The following is a 27,007-nucleotide window of genomic DNA, read 5'->3' as shown; positions in this document are numbered from 1 at the left end:
AAATTGCGGAGGAAGAGGCAACAATGTCATGGGGGTTTACTCTTCCTGATGCTGCGAAGCAAATTTTTCATTCAAACTTTTTCGGAGATTCTCTGGAGCCTCATGAAAGATATAAAAGCATGAGCAAACTACTGAAATGATCCTTCATCCCAAAACTTCCAAACGGTGCCTCATTCCGAACATAGGTTGACTTCGCTTTGCAGACTAAACTAATGTTGCGAGAATTTTCGAAAAATGGCTGGATTTAGTAGGTCTCTTTTTATCGGCTTTCTGTTGTGATTCATGCGCATTTCGTAATGCGAATATATATTAGGGTTAGGGTTTGACAATGAAATCCCTGTGCCCATTTTTATTGTCATAGCCTCGACGTTGTCGATTTCCTCTACTACTGTTGTTTCGAAATGTGAAAGTACTAAAAGGTACCATCAAATGACGGAAAACATTTTAAGAAACTCCTAAATATGCCTTCCTAAGAACGTGAACTCACCACAATATGGGTATTGAATTCTGCCAGATTGATCAAAACCATGAAACAAGCCACGAGGTTTACTGATAACATCCGTGGGAGAAGATAACAGCCTCGTGGATGATTCTTTTATATTATATACTTATAAATAATCAAGCCCCCAGTTGAATATCACAACCCGATGTTAAGACGAGAATCAGTTCAATTGCCAAATTATCCGAAACTTTCTTTCAATCTCCCAAGTGAGATCCCTGGCAGTGACTATAAAGACACATACATTGCGATGAGAGCTTTCTTTCAAATTCGGCAGAGCCAAGGACAAGTTTGAAGAATGTGAAAGTGATCACTTCGAACTCACATCCTGATGTACATTATCTTTCGGGATGTGTTGGCAGCTCGGGTATGGTATGTGTTTCGTCGTCAGCAAACGACCTCTTATATCACTGCTACACTGCTAAAAAGTCTTCTCGCCGTTGATTCTTTAATATTGTCGAACTTTTATCTTCATTTTTATCCTCGACTATCTTTAGAGTCTAGATTTTGGTGACGTAAACTCTCGAGCTTTCCGAGTCTAACGATGGGAAAGAGTTTGAGGATGCGAAGTACTCCTTTTCTCCCGGTCTTTAGATGCATTTTTGAGTTTATAGCTTCATTTTTATACAGAAGGAACAGAGAACATAATGTTAGATGTGTATTTATACTTACCAAATCAGGCCATTTATTATGGGATACTGAGGGTAACTATGAGCTACAATTCGAGTGCAGCACAGCGACTTTAAATTTTATACCAAATAGCCACACCTCTTCCTCGCTAACTTGCCTGTTATTAAAGCCCATAGCTCTGCAAAACTCGGAAGGTCTCTTTTTATAGGAGCTCCACCATTCAAGAACAACTTCGAATGGATCCCGCGGTCTTTGCTTACTTTTACGTCTAAATTATCCAACCTCGCTTCATACAATAGAAATGCACCCGTATCATCTTTCCTCAGTATCTATCGCCGAACAAGTAAAGAGATGAAAACGACAATAAAAAACGAAGATTGCACTGTCAAGACTTGCCTTCCCCAATCCCCTTGCGTAGATTGGTATTTACAAGTTTCGTCATTCGCTTTACTCCACAATTTATCAGATATTCAAACAGACAAAGAAAGTGATCCAGAGGATCAACGAGTTATGAATACAACTCCATTGAAACGAAGGTATAAAGCTCTCAAGGATAAAAATACTCCTTTACCATCGTCTTATTACCTTTAGCTATCAACAATTGATTATTCATAATCCCTCGCTTCCAAGCTACGTTATCTAACTTCAAGAAAGTTCATTATTTGATCTCGAATCAGCTATAAAGTCTAGACACGAGTCAAAGCTGCGAATTTTGAATGCCATAGGATGGTCCTTATGATGTATGTCTCTCTCTGCTTAATCTTATTTTTGTACAAGAAGAGTTTGGAAATATCATTGACCTTTTATACACATACTAGTGTACATCATATGCCTACCTCCTTTTACTCGCCATCTTCCCACCCCGATTTTCCTAGTAATGGTGCGCTAATCTTCCCCCACTCCACTTACCACTCCCTCCCTTTCCCATCTTATCTCTCTATAAAATCCCACATACTCCGAAATCTCCAAATTACAGCCCCAGGGAAACCGCAGTAATGTGTGCTGCTGAGACGGAGCAACATTTCAACTTCGTATGTTATAAGTCCAGAAGAATAGACCTTCGTGCTGAGATTCACAAAGGTTTCTTTGTCGTGCTTTCTTGAAGTTTTGCGTTTAATGCATTTTTGTCGAATGAGCAACGAATCCAGATCAACGAAATGCTATAGGAAATCCCAACAACAATGATGACAATAAATATCACTAGGTGCAAAATCTTCTCTTGTTGCTGTCACTGTAGCGGAAGAGACTTTCTCACTGTTTAATCATTTGTTGGTTATGCTCGATGAAAGATTGATTAAAATATTTAATCCGTATGTAAGAGACAAATTCACATCTTTACACTTGCCATTCGACCAAACTGTCATAGCTGGGAGTTAGGCCGGAGAAAACTCTTTGCACATAATGTAAAGAGGTTAAGAAAAGAATCTTATACCTGTTCCTCCTTTCCTTTCCCTTTCTCGGTTCCAATTGCCTAGTTGACTTTGTGTAATTCACTTCCCCCTATATCCCCAAGCTCCCGCTTTCCGAATTCTCAAACCTGTTCATCTCCACATGTACACCTGCCTACTTATAAAAGCACACACCTAAGCATTGCAAGATCCCTAAATATACATACATGGCGGGCAAATAAAAAGGTCAGGAATGGTAACTTCAAATCAAACCACCCTATATCTCCAACAATGCTTAATATCGATATTCTATATTCTATATTATGAAGAAAAATCCAGGAAACATACCATGCTGCCATTCCGATGCTGTTGCTATCACTATCAACTTTACCACTAATTCACAACAACAGTCAAACTCCACCTTCATACCTCCAAAACACCTTTCACTCATATACCTCTTTCAAATGCTACATCAAGTTCCAACAACAAAAATCTCTTTCTCGCTATCGAATGACTTTCAAATCCCCCTCAATCTTCGTACAATTAACGCAATCTATCTACTCAGATAACTAACACCCGTGAATGAACTTTATCTGCAACGCTCTACTCCTTGTTGCAGAGATGGGACCGTTCTACATCTCATTTGATGAGAAACAAATAGTTCGCTGAGAAGATGAATTTATATACCCATCCCATCCTCACACTCACCCACCCCCTAATTTCCAATTCCCCACCAGACCCCCTAAGTAACAAGCGAGAGCCCCATCACTATAAATATAACAATGAGAGTGGATAAATTATAACAAATAACACAATTCCAGCCCCAATCTATATAAAAAACTTCATCGGCAACCTAACTACCAATCCACTTACCTCTACCACACAGAAACCCTAATAATATTCCTTCCCCTCATCTCATTTAATTATCTCCTCTCTCTTCCTCTCCTCTTCATCCATCCATCTACCAATCCTTCCTTCCGATATCCTCAACATCCACTTATCTCCATCCCCAAGCTCCAGCCAGTATAATAAAAACTAAAACTAGAACTAAAAAATCACTACTCTTTCTCTCTCTGTATTCATCATTTATCATACTTAAGCTATACACAAAGCATATTAACGAAAAATCTACGCAGCAGTGACAACACAGCACAACATCGAATTATTATCATAAGACATAAAATACAAAATGATCAATCTTCAATCTTTATCCCTTGTTGATTGAAACAATATTTCTCCTAATTCCCTCACCCTCATCTCCTCTCAAATGGTACATTCAGGAATCTCTCTGACACGCTGTAAATAAGTAAATATCTTTCTCTCTCTCCATCTTCTCTCTTTTTAAAACAACTTAACCACCTAACCCTCATCACTCGTCACTCTTCACTCTTCACTCTTCACTCTTCACTCTTCACTCTTCACTCTTCACCCTTCACTCATCACTCATCACTCATCACTCATCACTCACCACATATAACATATCACCCATACCCAAACCCAAGCAACAAACTTACTCCCACACTCCCTTATTCCCTTACTTCCCAGTACCTTCAGCCTCCCAAATACACTTTAAAGTCTCAAATATCCAATCTTCTTACCTTTCTTTAATCCTTTTTCTTGCTCATTTATGATATGTTATATTATATCACACCATAAACCCGTTCATATCCACCACATTCATATCCATTCCATCCAATTTCACTCCTAACATTTTTCAAATAATACCTACACACTCACTCACTCGCTCGCCTTCTCTCCGTACTAGCAAGACCACCTCACTCCCATTCTCGCTCCAGTCCCCGCTCCTCCTCCTTCCACCTCTTCCACCTCTTCCACCTCTTCCACCTCTTCCACTTTCCACTTCCCATTTTTCACCTCCGAGATCCAAGATCTTAGATCTCAGATCAGGAGATCACTTGTCAGCTCTTGATACATAGACATACCCACACCCACAACCCTTCTAGGCCAGCGAATCCATCCCACCCTACCACTCACTTGCGATTTTTTCCAGTCCGATTATTCCTTCATCATGTATACCATATACAATATACCATATACCATATACCAGCACAACCCATCTCCACCTATCCGCACAACCACATATACTCATTCTCATTTGCAAAACATATCTCTCTTATATCATCATAATCATATCCCTCTATTTACCGAAATACCTCAATTCCCACTCCCCCCCTCTTAACAAAATCCCCCAGCTCACATCATCCTCACCACTCCCCTCCCTCGCATACCACCACAACCCTGCCCCCCTTGACCGAAAATCCCACCAAATCCCCCCCACCACCTACCATCCAACCTCACCCCCACACCTCCCCCTCCCTCCAAGACTCCCAATACCACCCTATAACCTAATACCAACCTCCGATCCACTCACAATACCCCCTTCTAATTCGTCAATCCCACTCAATCCATCCATCCAATTTTTTCTTTCCTTTTTCTCCCCTCCAAGCCATCAACACAACTCACCTCACTAACCCACCATACCACCCAATCCAACGCAAAATTTTCCTTCAGCTTGTCATGCCATTATACACCCATACACCCATACACCCCTCCATCCATCTATCCATATACGCACACACGCAATGTCACTCCCATCCCCTTCCATACATACATACATACACCCATCCACCCACCCCTACCTAAACCAACCATCACACCACTAACCAGCACTAGCACCAGCACCAGCACCAGCACCAGCACCAGCACCAGCAAACCAAACAATCCTCAACCCTCAACCCCACCTACCCAACCAGCAAGCGACACTACACACAAGCCCAAACAGAAGTGTAACGAAGCAACTCTAGATCTCTCTCGATCTCTCTCGATCTCGCTAGATCCTTTCCAATCTCTCCGATCCAGAACCAACCAACCAACCAACAACCCAACCAACCACAGAACTTCAGCACTGCAGAACCAACCAACTATCGAACGGAATCTGTACCCCAATCCATACTACCATGCCATCGAAAGGATCTAGATTCTCTCACTCTGACTACTCTGACTATATACCTACTATTCCCACCTGGCCGGGCCGAATCACTTATTAGAGGTGCAAAGGTACGATCGATCGAACGAACGAACTGTACTTGCAAGAAAGAATGTCAGAAAATAAAAAAGGAAAGAGGAGAATGATGAAAACAATAGTATAATCATACAAAATTAGATAATGTATATGTATATTATTACTACTAGGTATTATTACTACGTATGTTTGGTAAGTAGGTCAACTAAAGTAGGTAGGTTAGGTAGGCATGTACAATCTATGTAATCCCACTCATTCACCTACCTTTCCCTCCATCCGTCCATCCTCCTCACCCCAACCGCAACCACAACTCAGCAAAGCAAGAAACACCAGATTCGAACCTTTGCTCCAAAATCTCTTCTCTCGAGGTATAAAGCGCCATTCCATTTTCCATGCCCACCAATTTCCAACCAAGAACAATTCGATCCAAAATTCCCTTTCGCTCCATTTCATTCCCATAAACATGACTCTTATTGTCGTTTCCGGTTGGTCCAGGAGAGAGAGAAAGACTGTCATGTAACGTACTACCGTAAAAGAAAATCCTAGAATACCCTCGTGATCCCCAGATTTGGGTCGAAGGAGGTTGTAAAAGATGCGATCGTAAAAGTCATCATATCATGACATGATCCAGCTTCTCGCCTTGATCCTGCGTGCATCCTCAAACAAAATTCATATGTTCATCATGAACCATTAAAGGATCCACAGATCTTGATAATCTCTCCAAATCCATATCCATATCCATATCCACATCTTGATACTCTCCACCCAACAATCCCCCAAATGCTATTTTCGTCTCTCGACTTAACATCGAGGTACCTCCCAGCGGTCGTTCACTTCCAATTCCCATGACCAAATCATCACAAAATGGTATTTCAAATGGTGTAGGTTGTGGTGTATTTTCTCCTTCAATTCCCTTACAAGCTTTTCCACTACTCATCGGTCTACCCATTCCACAATTCTTCATCGATTGTGTCCAATCCTGCATACAATATGATTGTGATGATTGTCTCTTTGCCGCTCTCGCCATACTCATCTTGGCTTCTTCAATAATTTCCTCTTCCCACAGTGGTAGTAATCTATAATTCAAATTTTCCATGATAGCTCTCTGCGTGAAATTAATCTGATCACAGCTCCACAATCCTCTTGCCCATTTCTGCGCATAGTAAAGAGTGGTTCCTTGTTGATCATCTATAAATTTCATCGCCAATATGAGGGCTGCGAGAACTATCACTTCGGGATGTGTAGAATCGATGTGTTGTTCTTCTGCACATTGTGGACTTGGGAAATCGTATTGTTCGAGTAATTGATCTTCGGATGATTCGAGAGGGTATGAAATTCGCCACGAGCGAGCAAATCTAGAATTGAGGGAATCGAGGATGCAGACTGCAAGGGCGAGGATTTCGATTGGTAGATCGGCGCGGGTTAAGAGGGCGTGGACTAGTTGAGTGGAGGGATCGGTTAAGGAAGTGGAGGAGGGGATTAAGTTTGTGAGATGGATTGCAGGACCTAGATTTTGAGAGAGAGATTAGCCTAAATGTTCTGCAGGAAAAAAGGTTGATGGTGTGCATAATGACGGAATGGATTGGGAAGGTTACCAGGTACATACCTAAATAGTCTGGATCAAGGATTTCATCGGAGCTGAAAAGAGATATTGGTGATTGAGCTGCCGTGGTATCGTATGAATGAGAGGATAGAGGTGGGGTTGGTAGATTTGAGAGTGGTACATAAGTTTGTTCGAAGAAGTCCGAATCAAAAGAATCGAATGATGATATGGATGAGGATCTTTTGCGCGAAGACATTGAGAGTGGTGGAGACATTGTTGGATTCATGATTGAAGAATTACAATAAAGAATGATGTATTGGATGTATTGTATTTGTATTGTCAACGAATGGGAGGTTGGTTATGTAGTTTTGAAGTGAGAGTGAGAGTGAGAGATCGAAGGGAGGTGTTGGCATGTATTGGAAAATGTAGGTTGGTGGAATGTATAAAGATAAAGCAATGAAGGAAGTCGCATCGAGGCTTTTATGTAGATGTAAATCCTTATGATGAGGTGATTCCAATGTTCGATTTTCCAATCACACTTTTTTGGTCTGAATGGGAATGAATGCCCAGGTGATTGTTCGATTATAGAAGAGTCCTTTGCCTTTCCTTTCCCTTCTTCATGCAATGCAATGTAATGTGATGCACCTTTGGATGGACTCTCTTTGGCTTGCTGAAAAGATTCGATTATGTTGTATTATGATTCTTAATTGAGTCTTGCCAAGTCGAGGATGAGTTTTCTCGAGAGAAATGAGTGAATTCGAGAATGGACTTTTACTTCACTGTAGAACTTCTTCTTTTGTATCTCCTCGTATCGTAGCACAAGAAACTCGAAACACGAAACAAAGTGAGTGAAAGTAATGAGCAACGAATGAAGAGTTGAATCAATCCTTTATACTTGAAAGATTGGAAGAGTGAAAGAGTAAAAGACTGTCTGAAGCAAACTTACATGAATCACATTAAAAAGAAATCAAACGAGCGGGATCATCAGAGCTCTATATACTTAATTCATTGCAATGCAAGAAGTTCAAGATGAAGTTCGGTGTGAGGAAATGGGGTGGATGAGTTTGTTTTTATGGGGAATTATAGAGATGGATATAAATGGACTTGGATATGGATCTAATTGGACTTATATATGGAAATATATATGGAAATGGATGGATATAGACGGATACAGATGGATGTGGATCTGATTTTCGATGGATATGATTGTGATTATGGTAAATGTAAAATAAATGCGAGGTTGAAGGATACGGAAAACGGCCTTTTTTGATCGTTGTTTCTAGTCAAGGTGGCTCGGGTGGATCCACCTGGGTAAAGCTTTCTTGGTTCAATCTGAGACACATCCAAGCACAAACCATCTATTTGATTTTTCTTCTTTGAAGATTAGATGTTGATTGTCTACCTGGTATTTCATCTGATCCATTGAATACTGATCGAGTTAGGTGTCAGGAGAAGAGAGTATTCTGACTCTGCTCGCTTGACTCTCTTGACTCTCCAAGTACTTAGGAGAAGGTCTAGAAGAATTCCCTCCCTTTTCCCCCTTCATCCTCGCCAACCTGACACAACATAGAATACTTCTTCGGCCTTTCCACAAGCCCTGCCTTATCACGCGATCTCTTCGTACATCTCGTAAACTCACCTACGACACATTGTTCCAATGGCACCCAATTGTAACCTGACATTCCATTCATCCAATTCATCCAACCCTTCCAACCCTTCCAATTCATCCAACCCTTCCCTTCCCTTCCATTCCGCCCAACCCATCTAACCCATAAAACTCGATTCAATATCTAACTAACTGCACATCTGCATATCCTCAGCTCCTCTCCCCCCCCCACAGCAAAAACCTCGTACCACCATGATCCCATTCCACCATGCCCTACCAAGTTACCAAGCCTCCGAGCCATCCCAAAATCTATCCACAGAACGGCCGCTAATCCCCAAAGTACCTATGGCGTTCCCAGAATCCCAAGGTTCGCTGGCCCTCTTCTCGTAATGACTAACCAGTGACCACGAATCCGATCCTTCACCGTCTTCCCATCCTAACGTTTCATGCAAGAAGTAACCAGGGTCTTTGTACAGATGTCCCGTTCGTATGTACAATTCAATGTACATACATGCATGATACATGGGAATATCGTATTCGGTATGCATATCTATTATAGGCACGATGGTATGTAAATGTTACACGTAAAGAATTTTTACTCTGTAGATTTTCCATCTTTCACCCATCGGATATTCCAATCTCATCGCTATCAAATATGTCCGTCCGTCTGTACAGATTAACACAAATAACACAAATAACATTTACCTACTAAATCCTCCGTCCAAACTGTGCAAACTAACTAAACCTCAAACCAAAGCTCGCGTGCTCAGATTCCCCTCTCCATCACCTCATTCCCAAACCCGCAACGATCAGCAAGCCAAAGCAAGCCAAAGCAAAACCCCCAAGGAAAAACCAAACATAAAACCCTACCTACATCACCAGCGACCCTAAAAACTTTAACCCGACCCGCGTGCGTCCATCCATCCATCAACTCACGTATTAGCCAGGAACCACACCACGAACCAACCAACCAAGCACACCTTTTCTCTCGCCCAAGATCCGATCCTCCGACCTTAACTTCTACGATCAGCACGATAGATGAGGAGAACCCTGATGATTTATTGTTTGGATATTTGGAACCCTGAAAATCTACGAGGCATTGCTAGCGATTTCATTTATGCATGCATCATGGGCACTTTATGTAAATCAAGGAACGAAAAATACGATTTCGTCTGCACAGCCACTCTCACTCGTGGTTTGAAAATCAGAGTATGCAGATGGAGGTTGAGATCTTTTCTCAATCGATCGTCCAGATTGACTTCTAGATTTGTGAGAAGTGTATCTGACATTTTCTATGTGAGTCTTTCTTTCTTGATGTATATCTAGGTAGGAACTTATTGGTGTCTGTCATGATGAGGTAATGAGTTTCATTACCACCACCACCTGCAAAACAACTAAATTTATATACAATACAACAGATTCATCTAATTCCAAGACTTCACTTCCAGGTTTTTATAGAGACATAGCTAGCAGTCAATCAATAGACTTATTTGTCCAAGAATCATATCTACCGAGTCGATATAATACATACACATTAATTACTATTCTATGCCTTCTCCCGGTTTCCCTCATCAAAACACAGAATCCAAATTACCCATTACCATCACCAGTATTTATCTATCTACTAAAAAGTATAGATCTATCTAATCGAACATGCGTCTTTCCCTCTCTCCAACTCCCTCAATCAATTCTACAACAAAGATACTTCCTTCCTTCGAACCCAAAAAACAAAAGATAGAAGATAAAATAAACACAACCTCCACCCCAACTTCGAACCCCAACTTCGAATCTCCAGCCCCCAATCTACAGAGTATTCTCCTCCATCTATCAAATACCGACTGGTACCATACTCTATCCATATCCACACCCATCTCTCCATCTCTTTCTCCATCTCCATCTTCATTCATTCATACTTACCAATAGATATCTACCTAAGACACCATCTCATATCTTACCATACCCTTTCCCTCCCTTTCCCTCCCTTTCCCTCCCTTTCTCTTCCATGACCATCTCATATCAATAATCTACCATGCACCATACACCATATCCCCTTCCAAACCCTTCGTAAAGTAAAGAATAAAGCCGCGATGCGCCGCTGCATCATCACCCCACTATCCACCCCACTCCCTATCCCATCTATTCTTCTTCTCTTCTCTTCTCTCCCTGAACTTCACCCCAGTCCATTTCTTCCCATTTCTTCTCATCCCGCTCCCAAGTCTCCGAGTCTCCAAGCGAGCAAGCAGCCAACCTCCACCTTTCACTTCCGACTTTAGATGTCAAATTCAAATCTAAATTTCATCCCGTTCATAGTATTCATGAGTACCTAGGTAGGCAGTGAAAATTTCTTATTTTCCTAGTTTCCTGCTTTCTTATTTCATATATACATACATATATGTATACATACATACGATAGATGGTACATTATAGAATACACATAGAATACACATAGAATACACATAGAACACACATAGAACACACATAGAATACACATAGAATACACATAGAATACAATACATCAAATAATAAGATACACATTATCCATCAACTATCGCTTCACACCACTTCGTACCACTTTGTACCGCCTCTTAGCCACCTCTTACCGCATCCATCAGAATCGCATCCCATCAATTTAATCGTAAACCGCGGCTAATATGATAATATCCCATCCCATCTCAACCCCTCGTCGACATTCCATCATCGGCTCTTCCCGCTCCAAAAACTTCTTTCCTCCTTCTACATCTACCCACCCATCTATCTATTCTCCATATACTAGCTATCCTCTCAAACCCCAAAAATCCCAAGAAGAAGAAGAAGAAGAAGAAGAAGAAGAAGAAAAAGAAGAAGCGGTAAGTATTCAACTACCTACCCAAGTACCGAAGTACCGAAGTACCGAAGTACCCAAATATCAAATATCAAGTACCCATCTCCATCCACCATCAAGATCCATCCATCCTCTCTCTTCCCTATCCTATCCTATCCGATCCTATCCAAATAACCCCAAGAAAATACCAATACCCTCCAGAATCAATCAACCAACCAACCAACAAACCAACCAATCAATCCACAACTTAAAATCTCCACTCCACTCCCTCCCTCTCAAACCATCCATCTGCATATCCCTCAAACCATCTACCATCCACCCATCCCTCAAACCCTCCCTCAACCCACCTACTATTGAAATGCCGACCCACCAACCCACCAACCCACCAACCCATCATCGGTACCAATTTTTCATCTTCTACAATTCGAACCCTCAGATCAAGGGATGATCCAGACACCCACCCACCTACCGCAACGACCTTTTCTCTATCTCTATTGGGATTCTGTGTCGGGATTGTGTATATCTATCTATCTGGCAATCTGGCAATCTACTAGGTATACATCAATGTCTTGGATCTATCTGTGATGTATTTGTTCGCATTGATAAGTAGGTAGGTAGTAGGTAGGTAATTATTTGCTAGGTAGGTAGGTAGGTAAGTAGGTACAAGCTACACTATTTGAATTCTAATAGATACAATATAACACACTCGGTAGTCCTCATTCACGTCAAATGAAAATGATCTCCCTCCCCCTTCTTCCCCACAATCCCCAATCTCACTTTCCTCCTAAACCTCTCTTCCCTCTCCTTCCTTTCCCTCTCTTCTCGAATCCTCTTCTTCCTCTCATAAACCGCCCTCACCGTCCGTCTAATCTGTTCTTTCCCCTCTGCGAAATTCGCCTTTGCCAATTCCACCACATGATCGATATCCTCCGGGGTATAAACAAAATTCCACGTACTCATATAATCACTAATTGCCGGATCCACGCCCTCGACCTTTGGGTTCGCAAGAAACGGTAGATAAACCACTGCGATCCCAGCATCCGGTGTCATCAATTGCCAATCTTCCTTCACCGCTTTAGATAACGGTGGTTCCTCCTCGACACGTTCTTCGGTTGTCCCCACCCACACAGTACAATATCCTAGATCACCACTATCTTCCGCATCTAAACTCCTTGGTTTCTCTTCGCGTGAGACGACCCTTTCCAAATGCGTCGCTTGTTCTTCTTGTGCTTTTTCCAACTTGGTTTCTGCTTCGGCAGCGGTACTGACTTGAGCTTGATCTAATTGTTGTCCTGTTTTCTCAGCTGAATCGCTTGATTTTGGCCAGCCAACGCCAATCGGCCAGCCTTTGATGCCACGCTGTCTTGCATATCCATCCACGACTGACAACCAATTATCTGTTTTAACATCTGCACTTGCGTCAAAAGCAATGAGCACGTCGACTTCTCTTCCTGGTCGAAGTAGCGGGTAGATAGGTAAATTATTGGACATTCCAGCATCCATGAGTTTCAAATGTGTACTGTCATAGATACTTTCTGGGGCTGTTTCCGGAAGTTGTCCCTTCATTCCGTAGGCAAAGTTGGGGATACTAGCTGGATCGATCGGATGAACTTTACTCAAATCCTCATTTCGACCTGCGATCATATCATCGATACTACCAAATCCCATCAACCCCTTGGCCAAAGGTCGGACTTCTCTATAATAGTGACTCAAAGTGGCGCAAAAAGCACTTCCAAAAATCCCAAGAAGAAGTGGCAGTCGTAGCTCGGGTATTCGCAATCCAGTTTCTTCATGAGGAATGTCTTGTCCACCCTCAAATTTTCGACCTAGTGCCCAAGTTGGAATACCTGCTCCAAACTCTTCACAAAACATTTCATAAGGAGTGATCTCGAACCATTCAAACCAAGCTTCTCTAACAGCTTTCTCCTTTGTAGCTTTAGAAGGAATTTCTGTTTGTTTTTCTTGTTCGCTGAGATCCTCTATTATAGGTATCTCGTGACGTACTGCTGTATATATGGGCATTGGATTTTCACCATTATTGATATAATCGCGTTGGTTCGATATCTTTAGATCTCGATCATCCACACCAAGTTCACCTTTTGGTACGAGTAATCTCGCCGCTAGCAGTAAACCATATATATCGACTAAACCAAATTCTGCATTGCGATCTCCTTTCAGCTTTTCGACAAATCCACTCAAAAGGAACTTGTTGGTGGGTGCAGAGTTAAGAGCAGTTAATGCATCGACAGGAGATGCAATATGAATTCCAATTCGTGCTTTCAAATGCTCAACCAATCTATCAAGACGTCTTTCGCCAAGGGATGAGTTGAAGAGGGACTGAAGCCAACAACTACCACTAACACCTGCTGTATAAGTGATACAATCAAACAAACCATCCTCATCAGCTGCTAACATTGAACCTGTGCCAGCTACCAAAGCTCGTAAACCACCTCCAGATCCCACCATCGCAATACGTGGAACATCATCCGGGTGAACCGATTCTTCCGGAAGGCCTAAATATCTTGCCAGAGCGGTTTTTGTCATGAACTTTCTTTTGTCTAAAAATGCCTTTTCCTCATCACAAAGATCGTTGGATACTCGTACGGATGCAGAATAGTTGATTTCAGGATTGATGTCCGGATCTTGAGCTTCTTTCCATATATCATCTGCCAACGAGCCTGGTGCCATGTTCAATTCCCTTCTCAATTTGTCAATGTATCCCGGTAGAACTTTGGCCCAATCCGGCATAATATAGTCGGAATATCCCGCGAAAGTCTCCGAAACAGTTCTCCATTGTTCGTCGGATATTATGGAGAAATTGTTGAATGTACCAATGAAACTTCCCCATGCCGAACCATCTCCTGCTGCTGCATCTTCCTGAAATGGTAGGGCAGAAAGTTCTTTGGCATTTTTTAAAGCTTCCTTTTGTGCGCGTGCTTCAGCTTGTTCTTCTTTTGTTGGTGGTCTCTTTGCGCGTGGTTGTGTAGCTGGTAAAGGTTGTACGTCAAGGTAATCATTTTGGTATAGGATATAAAATAGACCGAGAACCATTATCGTGGATGTTACCCCCACCAAGGGCTTTGAATATTGCGAGTACGAAGACATCTTAGATTGTGATTTCTTCTTGGATGATCCGAATAGATTTCTCGTTTGTAATCTTTTGTGGTGGGATGTACAATTTCTACTGATTAATGTTGTAGAACTTAAAGACCGACATGATGAAATAGGACTGTGTGAATATGATTGTTCAAGTCGCAACAAACGACGAGAAACTTTTGCAGTCGACATGACGAAAAGAAATGAAACGAATGCGACTCGCGATTCGAACGAATAGCATGGGTTTCAGTATAAGAACCATGTTCTTGTGGTGGAGCGAAAACTCCGGGCGGGGAGTGAAAAGAGGAAGAAAGAATGATAATGGGAAATTAGCAAGAGTATCCGACGATATGGGTATTGTAGAATCCGAAAGTTGATATAAGAAATATCATCTGCCTTGGAAATATTTGGAGACGGGTGGGATATGTGGGATATGTGGCTGTGGTGGTTGTTATCAATGACGTACGCCACACATTGAATTTTGCTTGTGATATTGCTCCAAAATGTGAAAGGCATCTGGAATTGATACATGCAAGTAGTGAGAATGAAGATATAATATCATATCCACGACGACGTGTTCTTGGTGAGAGGGAGAGAGATGACAACTCAATGCATCCTTCCACATCTTGTACCGAGGATACCTACCCAAAGAATAAAAAGTAATACCAGATACAGCAAGCCCAATACTGGTACCTACCCAGGTAATATTGCGTGGGTCCTACTGAGAAAAGAAAAGGTATCATGGGGATCGTGAGATGAAGAGATTGCCATTTTTCAATAGCTTTGTAGATGGATACCTAGATAGGTAACTTGGGTTCCTCCCAATCTTGATATGTGTGCTTCTACCATGAAAAGATCGGACTATTCACTGGTCTCGGAAATGAAGATATACTTTATGGTTTCTCCCTTTTCCTACTTCTTTCCCTCTTGTCCTTCTGCTCCTCCCCTTTCTTCTTCTTCTGCCTCTTCTTCTTCTGCTTCTTCTTCTCTTGCTTCTTCTACTTCTTCATCAATTCACAACACCATCCACATACATCATAATAATACCTTCTCCCTCTCCTCCTTCAAACTTGGTTCAACCTGCTAGGTTCTAGGTACATATTAATGTTCTTCAAGCTCGCTCAGAATCTCCACATATAGACCTGTCACATTCCACCGCCTTATCCGATCGCATTAAGTCTAGCGTCCAACCCCCCACAAATGACAATATGTACTCCGTCCCCGTTGGTAGAAGAGCTTGGTCACTCACATCTTCAAATATGGCTGTGGGCTTAGGAGGACGACAAGCGGCCGACGAGGAAGCAAGAGCCGAAGTCGATGTATTGAAAAGTCGATTGGAAAAGACGAGTCAATTGACCAAGAAAATTCAAGCAAGTTTGGGGAGATTAGATGCGACGGGAAAGGGGGTGCAAGAAGCTATTGGGCCAATCTATGGTAATACTCAAAAGCTTCAAATTTTAGGCCAGAGTAAGTTTTGGACCGCGCAAACCACTTAACTCATTCTCATACATATGCGCAGATATCGATGGAGTTATCGCGGCAATCGACAGAGTACGACAACCATCAGATATCAAAAGCAATGAAGAGGACATCATTAGGAAAGGGTATGTCGCATAACTATTAGCAAACTGCAGACGTCACTAATAAATCATAGCCCCGAAGCGGTCGGATTGGCGGTTTTCCTCAGTTCTGTTAAGCGTGTCAATAAAGCTCTCGCCGATATGAAACGATCGAATCTACGATCGAATCAACAAGCTATGGTTGAGCTTAGCAAATTATCAAAGTCGGGAAATACACAATTGGAATCATATTTTCAAGGACTTCTCCAAGAAGATTCTCAACCACTCGAACCTTTACACTATATTACCAAGAATCAACCATTTCCTCTATTGTCTCAAGATAAAACCACGAGGTTGGGTCTTATTACAAATTATATTGGCTCAGTCGTTAGACAATCTGGATTTGTGACGGAATCGCCGGTTATGCAATCATATGCAAGCGTTCGGGGACCTTTTCTGAAAACCACGTTACAAAATCTCGCGTCAGCATCGATGAATACCGCAAAGAAGAAGACGCCGGATGCTATGTATCGACAAGGAACTAATGGAATTGGAACATATGCGATGGGTATGGAAGGCGCATTTTTGGCGGAATACGATAATATATGCGCTCTTTTCACTCGCGATGAATGGGGGAAAGTTTTCAATTTGACTTGTCAAGGAGCCATTGCAGAATTATCACGAACCCTTCGAGAATTAAACAACCACATCAAGTCAAATATAACGACGGACTGTTACCTTGCTTTTGAGATTGTTGAAATTATTTCAAATCTCTCTTCAAATCTGGAAAGTAGGACAGGAGAGTTGAAACCTTCCTTTGCATCAGCTCTTAAGCCAATAAGAGAAACCGCCAAAGGCTCATTAGCCGAACTCCTGGATGATACTCGACGAAGAATTAACCTCCTACAGACTCTACCTCCCGATGCCGCCACGGTTCCAATGACTACCGAAACCATGATGCGATTACAGACTATGGTTGAATTCCTTCGACCAGTTTCAAGTATTATGATCTCCATCGGTGATGGTGGTTGGAAATCTAGTGCAACTCCTCAAGGTTCAACCGACCAAATCCCTAATCTTAAATCTTTCGATGTTAATGCAGATGGAAAACAAATTTTCGCACACTACTGCATTGACACAATCGAAGCTCTTCTTTCGAGTTTGGATCAAAAAGCGAAAGCATTACTCAAAGGTGGTAAGCCTGCTTTAGGAATTTTCATTGCAAACAATGCAACGATTGTGAAGCGCATGATTGAAACGAGTGATTTAAATGGGTTACTAGCACCAAAAATGGGAGAGGTAGAAAAATGGATCAAATCGGGCACAACTCTTTACTCAGCTGCATGGCGTGAGCCATCCGGTTATTTACTGGACGTTCAATACACAAACCGTGGTAATGCACGCCCACAGTCTGGCTCCGGCAATACTGGTATCGATAGCGCAGCAGTTGTCAAAGCTCTGGGTTCCAAAGAGAAAGATCAAATCAAGGAGAAATTCAAGATGTTTAATCAATCTTTTGATGATTTGATACAGAAACATAAGTCATTGATGATGGAGAGAGAAGTTAGAGAACTTTTGGCAAGACAGATTTCAAGCTTGATAAAACCATTATATGATCGATTTTATGATAAGTATTATGAAATTGATAAGGGGAAGGGGAAGTATGTCAAGTGGGACAAAGCTGCTATGAATGCTGTCTTTCTCAGTCTGGCATGAGCATTTGGAATGAGGGAATTTGAGGGGAAGCCATGGACTGCCTGATGGTTGAGACGAGAGCCTTTCGCAACGCGATTCGATCAAAATATACCAAATATGGCCGATACAGCGCGAGTGAGCTCATAAATACTTTGGCGGCTATCATAAAGATGAATCTGGAAAGGGGTTTCCAAGGCATCAGAAACGTTTTTCTTACGGCGGCTGAAGAGAAATAAGCCATTGGGACCAATCAGTCCGGTGGGGTGGGAAATGTCCTTTCTGATTTGATACCAACTTGAGTTTGAATTTGGGTTAACTGGGTTCTTTTTAAGCTGGACAAGGAGTTTTTCATTTTCCGGGGGATTCGCTTGCGTGGGGTATACATGCATGCAGGCTGGGTTTTTGGAATTTGGAGGACCAACTATCTATCTTATCAATTTGCGTTGCGTTGGTATTTTGGGACGGTGGATTTAGGCGAGTGACGGATGGCATTTTTAACTTCTTATTTAGAGTGATAACTAAATATATTGTGTTATATTATATTATGTCATATCGTGCTCTACTTTTCCTAGTTGTGCTTGGTTTGTTGGGTGATGTGTGTACACGCTTTGATATGTGATCATGTAATTATTTGTTAGTTGTTTTGCTAGTGTGGAGAAAGTGTGAATGAGGGAGTGAGTTTCTTTGTTTCTTAGTTGCGTTTGGATGACGAGTGATATGTGATGAGGGTTGAGTAATGAGGGGTAAGTAGTTTGAATAGTTGGAAGGAAAGAATGGGCAGATGAAGAGGAGAGGAGATGAATGAATGAAAAATGAAAAATGAATGGTGATGGGAAAGAATATTGTTCGGGTTTGTGTGAGGGAGAGAGGTAGATGGGTAGATAGGTGAGCAGGTGCTTTTTAGATAGGGATTTTATCTTAGGGGGGGAGGGGGCGGTTGTTTGTTATTTGTTATTTGTTATTTGTTATTTGTTATTATATATTGATTTTGTTATTTGTTATCGTATATTAGTTTTGTTATTATATGCTTAGTTTCTAGAGTTATCATATAGTAAGTAAATATTGGGGGGAGAGGGAGAGGGTTGGTAGGGGGTTCATATTCATTTGAGAGTCAGTATAAGTATGTGAGTACATAAATATAAATATAAATATAAATCCAGCTTCTCTAGGAAGTATGTATCTGTTTCTGGATAAATGAGTGTGGAATGTTTGTATGTGTGTTGTAGGAGGTAGATGGATGGTATCTTTGAAATGAATGGGAGAATGGATTTTAATGTATATCGGACCTAGGTATGCTCTTTTTGTTTGCATCTCTGCTGTAGTGGATTTGCTAGGTAGGTGGTTGGGTTGTAGTGAGTTTGATGTAAAGTTTTCTGTCCCTTCTGCGTTTGTTGCCTGCTAGAGAGTTGGGAGTTGGGAGTTGGTTTGATGTAGGATTGTGTGGTGAGAATAGATTAGATGTATTGTTTATGCGTTGCGATGTATTTTCGGTTGTGTATAGTGTAGTGCTGTGTAGTGTGATGGGTGTATATAGTGTTATTGGATGAGTTTTTTGTAGTGGGTGTGATTAGTGCGAATTTGGAAGGGGAAGAGGGAAGAGAGGCTTCGCGTTGGAAAGATGGTGATGATTCATTTGGCTGGGGAAGGGGAGCAAAAGGAAGAGGACCATAAAAAGATGGGGAAAGGGAGGGCAAAGATTAGAACGAGAGGGGGGAAAGACTAGAGTGGAGGTTTAGGTGGGCTTGATGGGTTTAGTGATATCAAGGAGCAGGAGAGGGGTGTGAAACAGGAGAGAAAGCTTCTGTCAATAAATTAAATCTTTATAGCTAGGAACTTCTATTGTTGATTTCCCATGGAGATAAATTGTTATTGAATAACGGTGGACATTGTCCTTGGATATCAGAAGCGTATATCGCGAAGGAGTATACTTTTATATTTACTTGAGAGGTTTCTTGACATGATGGAAGAGCAAGAAGAATTCGACACAGAGCAGAACTTGTATAGATCCTTAGACCTAAGAAAGAATGCGAACAGTTGATAGGTAGTTTCAATCGAAGAGCCCCCCTGGGTCAAACGAGATGTATTTCTTGGAAATATGTATTTGAATGCTCATGGCTCATTTTCTTCAGCATTGGAAATTTGGCCTCCTTCTCACCCCTCTAAATATCCATAGGTTTGACGATGAAGCATGCCAGACGCATCTTGCGTCAAATCAATTGCGACAGAAGGAAAGGAATCGCAATGGATCTAACTGTAACGGCAGGCTAGAATTTTGTAGCCTTTGCAATTTCAATAGGGAAGATTGTCTGCTTTAACGAAAAGTAGCTATAGTATGATAGCTGGATAGCTTTTCCGGAGATGTCGCGCTCTTCTATGTTTTGTTTTGGCAGTGGTGATAAGAAAAAGTGCATAGATCATGGTTGGAGTAGTGGATTGTATTGCGTAAGCTTCTTTGCTGTATTGATATCAATGGTAACGAAGCGAAGATGACATCAACGATGATAAGATCTAACGAACCAATTCAAAATCTGGACGACTGATGTACACATCCAAAGAAGCTTCCGTTGCTATTTCACCGTGCGGATTTTGTAGCTCTACCAATTCAGAAAGTATTTTGTATCTCATATTCTAAGAAATATTGTGTTTACTTGCTACTTCTACAACTCTATACGTTATTTTGTTAATCTTCCTGTGGTATTGTTAATGCGTAATCTTGGCTTCTGGTGATGTGCTTTGATCGAATTTGCCGGTCTTATATTGATTGATCGACTTATCCGGCGAATCGGCGGTAAAGGGGAATTCCCCGTACCCATTGAAGCGACAAAGTGGGGGGTGAATGTATGAGGAAGATTTGAGGTTTCAGACTTTCTCAAAACAAGCCAAGCCAAGATTCCGAATTCAAATCAAGAAGTCATCTTGTTAAAACGCAGACTATTATATGTAATCTTCAATGTAAAAATAGCTTTAATAGGGTTGAGCCCTAGATTCGGGTAGTTGAATATTCAAAATGATGAATTCAGTACCTAGCACGTGCCTAGGTAGGTAGGTTTGTTCAATCTCAGTAAGAGAAATTCGCATGCATTGAATGCCGAATTTATATTCGCCATTCCAGGGATCGTTGACTGATTATACCGGTAACCTGGTCGGCAATCTATCGACACATTGTTTTCTTCTTTCCGGACAAATTATCCTCATCTCAATATTGTATTCGTAATGAGATCCGCTTTGATGAGCACGCCATGAAGACAATTTCACTACAATTTTGTGGGGTTTTGACATGCAAAGCAGTCCCCCGCAACAACAATGATCAAAGAGTATGATATACTCCCATCTTTAAGATATCAATTGGGATGTCTCGGAGGGCCGGGCTATATGAAGTTTCGTCTTATCGAAGTCCATCACTTTGGTCTTCGTAAGGTAGTTAGATGAATTGGGAAAATACTGCATGGAGCTCTTATCTTACCCCATAAGTATGGGGCAGTCTACACCAAGTGCGTGTGAATGCTTTCTAGCATTGTCCCATTGCTTATCTCTAGTGAATATCACGCAACTTGGTATGGCCGGCGGCGAATTCAGAAAATAGAGAAGTGTAGAAATAGTATGTCTTTGTTTACTCGTGCTTTATATTCCGGGATCAAGCCCGTGTTTCTTTTTCATGATTCTTCGTAGCACATCCTATCCTCATCGTTTAAGCCTGGTTTCCTCAAGCTTTGGAGTAGTCGATCAACTGTTTCGCTACAATGTCTGCCCAGATATCGCACATCTCATCTGATAGTCCAAATGATGAGAATGACTTCCGACACTCAGAAAAGCAGCATGGGGCTGAAACAAAAGATAAAATCGATCCCTTTGTAGCTGATCTTGAGGGGGAAGGATTAGAGTTTGAAAAACAAAAACTCCGTGAGAAGATTGAAGCCGTTGAGCTTATACCCACAGAGGCTTTTCAATGGAATGTTGATGGTGATCAGTCACCTTGTGAGTTTCCTAAACCTCTGACTCGCGACTTTCATAAACTTACATGAATACCTCTAGTTCCCGAGGTCGCTGCTTGTGTCTTAAATACAGATGATCCCAGTATTCCTTGCAACAGTAAGTGAATCTATCCTGATTTATGATGGCTGGTTATTCTTCGTCCTGACTATATATAGCATTTCGCGCTTGGGTGCTCATGACTGTCTTCGTCGTCGTTTTCGCAGGTGCTAATCAATTCTTTGCTTTACGTTATGTATGTCATTAGAGTATAGGCATGTTTAATTTGCTTAACACAATTGCTAATTAAGTACAGCCTTCCTTGAGTATCGGATACGTTGTGGCACAATTATTAGTATTCCCAATTGGGCGAGCCTGGGAAAAACTACCTCGATGGAGAGTACCACTTGGGGCATTATCATTCGACATCAATCCGGGGAAATTTTCTGTGAAAGAACATGCCTTAATCGTCATTGTGAGTCTAACTTGGCACTCTAACTCTCTCATCCCGAGAAAGAACTAATAATCTTGAAGTGCGTGAATATCAGTGCCAGCGCTGCTTATGCTACAGGCGCTCTCATGGCAATCGTTAGTCCCGTTTACTGGAACCATGACAACGGTGCTGGATTCACATTTGCTTTCCTTTTGACAACCCAAATGCTTGGATTCGGCCTTGCAGGTCTTGCCCGCCGGTGGATCGTTTATCCAGCAGCTCTTATCTGGCCTGCTGCATTACCCTCCACAGTTCTTTTTCGCTCGTTACATGAACCTCAAGAACACTTCTCAGCTAACGGTTGGACTTTATCCCGTTACCGATTCTTCTCCTATTTCACGATTCTCGCATTTGTTATTTTCTGGTTCCCAGACTACCTTTGGACGAGTCTAAGTACATTTGCTTTTGTCACTTGGATCGTCCCGAAAAATCAAGTCGTCAATACGATCTTTGGCATGAATTCTGGTTTAGGTCTGCTACCAATTAGTTTCGATTGGACTCAAATTACATATGCCGGTACTCCTCTCACAACACCTTTCTACATTACCTGCAATGCATTTGCGGTCGTGGTGATTTTTTATCTATTTTTATCGCCTATTTTATATTACAGTAATGTCTGGAACAGTGCATAGTAAGTGCCAAACTACCTACCTCCGAAATATATCGCCCATTGACAATAAAACTAGTCTCCCACTACTATCCTCGAGCACATTCGACAACACAGGGTCAAGCTATAATATCACCCGCGTCGTCGACTCCAACCTGGAATTTGTCCTAAGCAAGTATGAAGAATATTCTCCAATGTATATCTCTATGTCGTATTCATTATCCTACGCTCTCTCGTTTGCGGCCGTCACCGCAATAGTCGTTCACACCTACCTCTACAATGGAGCTGAAATCTGGGCCAAGTTCAGAAACTCTCGAGCCGGAGGTGAAGATATCCATAAACGACTTATGAACAATTACAAAGAAGTGCCCAATTGGTGGTACGGCCTTCTGAGTGTTGTTATCATCGGTCTCGGTATTTTCACAGTTCGATACTGGGATTCAGGTCTTCCAGTCTGGGGATTCATCGTCGTATGTTGCGGCATGGCAGTCACACTCATCGTCCCCGAAGGAATCCTCGAAGGCACAACAAATCAGCGTATCTTCCTCAATATCATCACCGAGTTGATAGCTGGCTATGCCTGGCCTGGTAAGCCTATCGCAAACATGATGGTCAAATGCTACGGATACAATTCCGTAAAACACGGTTTAGATTTCGCTCAAGATCTCAAGTTGGGTCAATACATGAAGATTCCTCCACGTGTACTTTTCGCAGGACAAGTATATGCATCTGTCCTGGCCACTGCTACCCAAACAGGTGTATTGAGATGGATGTTGGGGCATATTCCAAATCTTTGCAGTTCAAAGAATACACAGCGATTCACGTGTGCAGGATCAAAAGTCGTGTATAATGCTTCGCTTATTTGGGGAACAATTGGTCCTCAAAGAATGTTCCAAGCGGGCGAAACTTATAATAGTATCATGTACTTCTTCCTTATTGGACCAGTGGTTACGATTGCAGTCTATTTCACTTATAGGAGGTATCCTAATAGTTGGGTCCGATATATTAATGTACCGGTATTCTTCAACGCGGCTGGAAACATCCCACCAGCGAACACGACACAGTATTCACTTTGGTTTATATTTGGATTTTTGTTCAATTTTTTGATCAGAAAGAGAGCTTTCGCGTGGTGGAAGAGATATAATTGTAAGTACATTCCTTGCCCCTCATTCACATTATCCCTCGCTCCTCATCAATCCTCCCATTCTTTATCTTGCACTTCGCATCTAACAATTCGTCTAGATCTTCTCCAAGCCGCAATGGACACGGGAACAGCACTTGCAACTATCATTATTTTCTTTGCATTAACATACAATAATATAACGCTTAGCTGGTGGGGAAATAACGTTGGTTCGGATACCGATGATTCGAATTCGGTGCCGTATCTGAAGGTATCTCCCGGCGGGTATTTTGGAAAGGCTCCGGGACATTTCTAATGACTAGAGGGTAGTGATATAGTATCATATGAAAGATTGTAAATTGTAATTTTGAGCGGAAAATGAAGCGGTTGTAGTCATAGGATACGAAATAATGAACGGTTAATTTTTATTATCACACGGGTCGGAGTTATTGCCATGTTCATCACGTATAGAAAACTGGGTTTTGATGAATATATACTGTCAACCTCGGTCGAGGCATATGGATATCTTGCATCATATAATACATAGTCTTATACCGAATAACCCTATAATTTGTCATGCCTCTCATCTAGCCCTCGACCTCAAACAGGGATACGATATCTCGAAGAGTCACGCAGTATACCCCACAGTATTGTGTAACTTGGGGGTATGCATGATAGAGGCACGTTTTATTGCCCTGTGAGCGTTAAGGCTACACACGCTTTACCTTTATCTGGAAACCTCATGAATCAGGAAATTGGAGATATATTGGATTGATACCGAGCACTGTTATTCAAAGTATGGGTGCAGTATTACGCCTGCATATGCAATGCAATCCTTCGTTGCCTAGGTACTTTCCTGGGATCGAAAAACGAGGGGAAAAGGAAGGGAAAAGAAAATGGGATGGAAAATGCGAGACAGAGGCACGGTTTATCGGTCGGTGAGCATCAAAGAGCTATCTTTCCCCAGCAACAGAATAATGTGATATTCATTCTACAACATTTCTCCAACATCGAATATTGCGTATGAGATGCGATCCTTCATTATGTTCCTAGAACCATATCATTAAAGAGAACAGTAAGATAGAAAGAGGCACAGATCCATACCCATAACTGTATGTCCCCGCTTCGCTCGGTGAGACACATACAGGTAAATCGTCCAACTTACCGCTTTGCTTTGTGCGGGATCCACGAGATAGCTAGCAAGATAGTGATTGTAGATTGCTGATTCTGGCTGACGCAATCTTATCTATACTTGCCTCTACGTACACAAGATAATATATACACGCCGTGGAAAGATGGGATGAGGTGCCACAAATCCGCGCCTCCTTCATGCATCTTTCGTAGGTCTCGATGTGGTATGATAGCGGATATGTAAGATTGCAATACCATGTGATATGGTATGACCAAAGTGTGGAGAACATGCCTGTCTATCTAATTATTGTCCATCCGTAGATATGAACACCCAAGAACTCCAGCGCTTACGTATACATACCCGGCTAGGTCTGGTGAGTCTCTGTTCTGTCTCTGCTTCTGTATTGCATTACGATCCAAATCTGACGATTCGTCTCCCGACCCTTCGCTCTCGCACATACCATTAATCATTGCCGTCTCCGACCCTCGTTGCTGCGGGCGCGGTGCAGCATCGTGTGGCATCGACGATTCGTACAGATCGTATGTTCGGAAAGTTCCTCGCGAATGTTTCAAAGCAAAGTGCAGGATGCGGCCCGAGAGTCATGGGATGGGGTTAGTGAAAGGCTGGGAACTTTTGTTTTATCGGGGCTGGAGCGATGGGATAGTAAGGGTTTGACCCCCACGATAATATATAGTATAGCGTAGCATAGCCTTACTTAATGCATGCAGTTCGTTGGTCACAACAGAGCACGTGCTAGCGTGCCAAATTGGTGTGTTTTGTTTCTGAATAGTGCGTAAAGAGTGGTGTTCAGGGACAGATTTCGCGAGAGGTTCGGAGGTCATAGCTCACTAGGTACCTGGTACCTGCAAATTGCTCAGACAGAGCTGAAAATTGGTGGAGGTCTAAATATTCTGGCAAGTCGTCCCGAGATGATCATCGCTATCAATCCGAATAGATCGTGCATTGCTGACGATACTTTCTACAAAAAACGGATGAACTGGCTGAGTGAGAATGCCGAGTGCATTGAAGATGGAAATGAAATTGTATTATGCCTGTCTACACGACAAGCTTCCTCATTTCAGGCCCGCGGGAAGTGGATAGAGCAAAATGTGATGAAATGTTGTAAATAATAAGCGTGATGTGATGGAGATTTCTAGCCCTGGTCTGAATAGTGATTACTTGACGCGGAGCTAAGTCGGCACATACGGGTTACTTTCATTGAAGAAACGCTGTGGTGGGAACGGTCAAACAAGATGATGTTCGGCCCGTCCATTTCAGCTTTTGTTTGCATCTCTTATTGGAGTATGAGTGTCAATCTAGAAGCTAATACTAGTACGTACCAGGCAAGCGATATCAGTGTGTCTCAATGTGGATATGTGTTCATTTAAGCGATCCTGGTGCTTGAAGATCGTGGGGAAATTTATGTGGCACTCTTTGAGGGGTATTAGTGGAGGGTGTTGCGAATTATGGACCAGAGTGGAATGGGTAATGTCTAGAAGCAATTGAGAGACAGTCCAGAGGCAATATTGGGCCAGAACTGGAAGGTGTTTGGATTGTGGGGGTGGAGTGATAGGTGATGTAGATTTAACAACCCACAAAGAAAGTTAGTGAGTTTCGCAATCCATACATCATCCGGGGTTTGGCCACTAAAACGGCAGTTTACTCAATGGGCGAGACTCTTTCGGGAGCACAGCGCCTTGTTATGCAGTCAATTTCAAGAAGGGGAAAGGGGGGATATAAATTTCAAGGAGCTGCTGTTGTAGTAGGAAGTTTCCGGCAAATACTCGGTTAGATTTAACTGGAATA

General features: G+C 42.0%; 5 protein-coding genes across 5 annotated transcripts; 2 read left to right on the top strand and 3 right to left on the bottom strand.

Annotated features, from left to right (window-relative positions):
- Window positions 1-6,218: 6,218 nt before the first annotated feature.
- Bfra_011419 (uncharacterized protein) lies at window positions 6,219-7,389 on the bottom strand (the record flags this gene model as incomplete). The annotated part of the gene is made up of 2 exons (XM_037341746.1): window positions 6,219-7,066; window positions 7,167-7,389. 2 exons carry the CDS (start codon window positions 7,387-7,389, stop codon window positions 6,219-6,221), a joined length of 1,071 nt encoding a protein of 356 aa, XP_037194603.1.
- A 4,861-nt stretch (window positions 7,390-12,250) lies between these two features.
- Window positions 12,251-14,635, bottom strand: Bfra_011418 (putative cytosolic phospholipase a2 zeta protein; the record flags this gene model as incomplete). The annotated part of the gene is made up of 1 exon (XM_037341745.1): window positions 12,251-14,635. The coding sequence occupies one exon, from the start codon at window positions 14,633-14,635 to the stop codon at window positions 12,251-12,253; it is 2,385 nt and encodes a 794-aa protein (XP_037194602.1).
- A 1,199-nt stretch (window positions 14,636-15,834) lies between these two features.
- Bfra_011417 (putative exocyst complex protein exo70 protein) lies at window positions 15,835-17,901 on the top strand (the record flags this gene model as incomplete). Its single annotated transcript, XM_037341744.1, has 3 exons — window positions 15,835-16,093; window positions 16,146-16,230; window positions 16,281-17,901. 3 exons carry the CDS (start codon window positions 15,835-15,837, stop codon window positions 17,899-17,901), a joined length of 1,965 nt encoding a protein of 654 aa, XP_037194601.1.
- Window positions 17,902-21,620: 3,719 nt separating this feature from the next.
- Window positions 21,621-24,385, top strand: Bfra_011416 (putative oligopeptide transporter protein; the record flags this gene model as incomplete). The annotated part of the gene is made up of 7 exons (XM_037341743.1): window positions 21,621-21,855; window positions 21,913-21,969; window positions 22,029-22,105; window positions 22,166-22,324; window positions 22,384-22,973; window positions 23,029-24,095; window positions 24,192-24,385. 7 exons carry the CDS (start codon window positions 21,621-21,623, stop codon window positions 24,383-24,385), a joined length of 2,379 nt encoding a protein of 792 aa, XP_037194600.1.
- Window positions 24,386-25,396: 1,011 nt separating this feature from the next.
- Bfra_011415 (uncharacterized protein) lies at window positions 25,397-25,722 on the bottom strand (the record flags this gene model as incomplete). The annotated part of the gene is made up of 2 exons (XM_037341742.1): window positions 25,397-25,496; window positions 25,562-25,722. 2 exons carry the CDS (start codon window positions 25,720-25,722, stop codon window positions 25,397-25,399), a joined length of 261 nt encoding a protein of 86 aa, XP_037194599.1.
- Window positions 25,723-27,007: the final 1,285 nt, after the last annotated feature.

Source organism: Botrytis fragariae, assembly GCF_013461495.1.
Source record: "Botrytis fragariae strain BVB16 chromosome Unknown tig00000037, whole genome shotgun sequence".
In the NCBI taxonomy this organism is placed as follows: domain Eukaryota; kingdom Fungi; phylum Ascomycota; class Leotiomycetes; order Helotiales; family Sclerotiniaceae; genus Botrytis; species Botrytis fragariae.
Note: the sequence above shows the minus strand (reverse complement) of the source record. Positions and strands in the feature narration are given on the sequence as shown.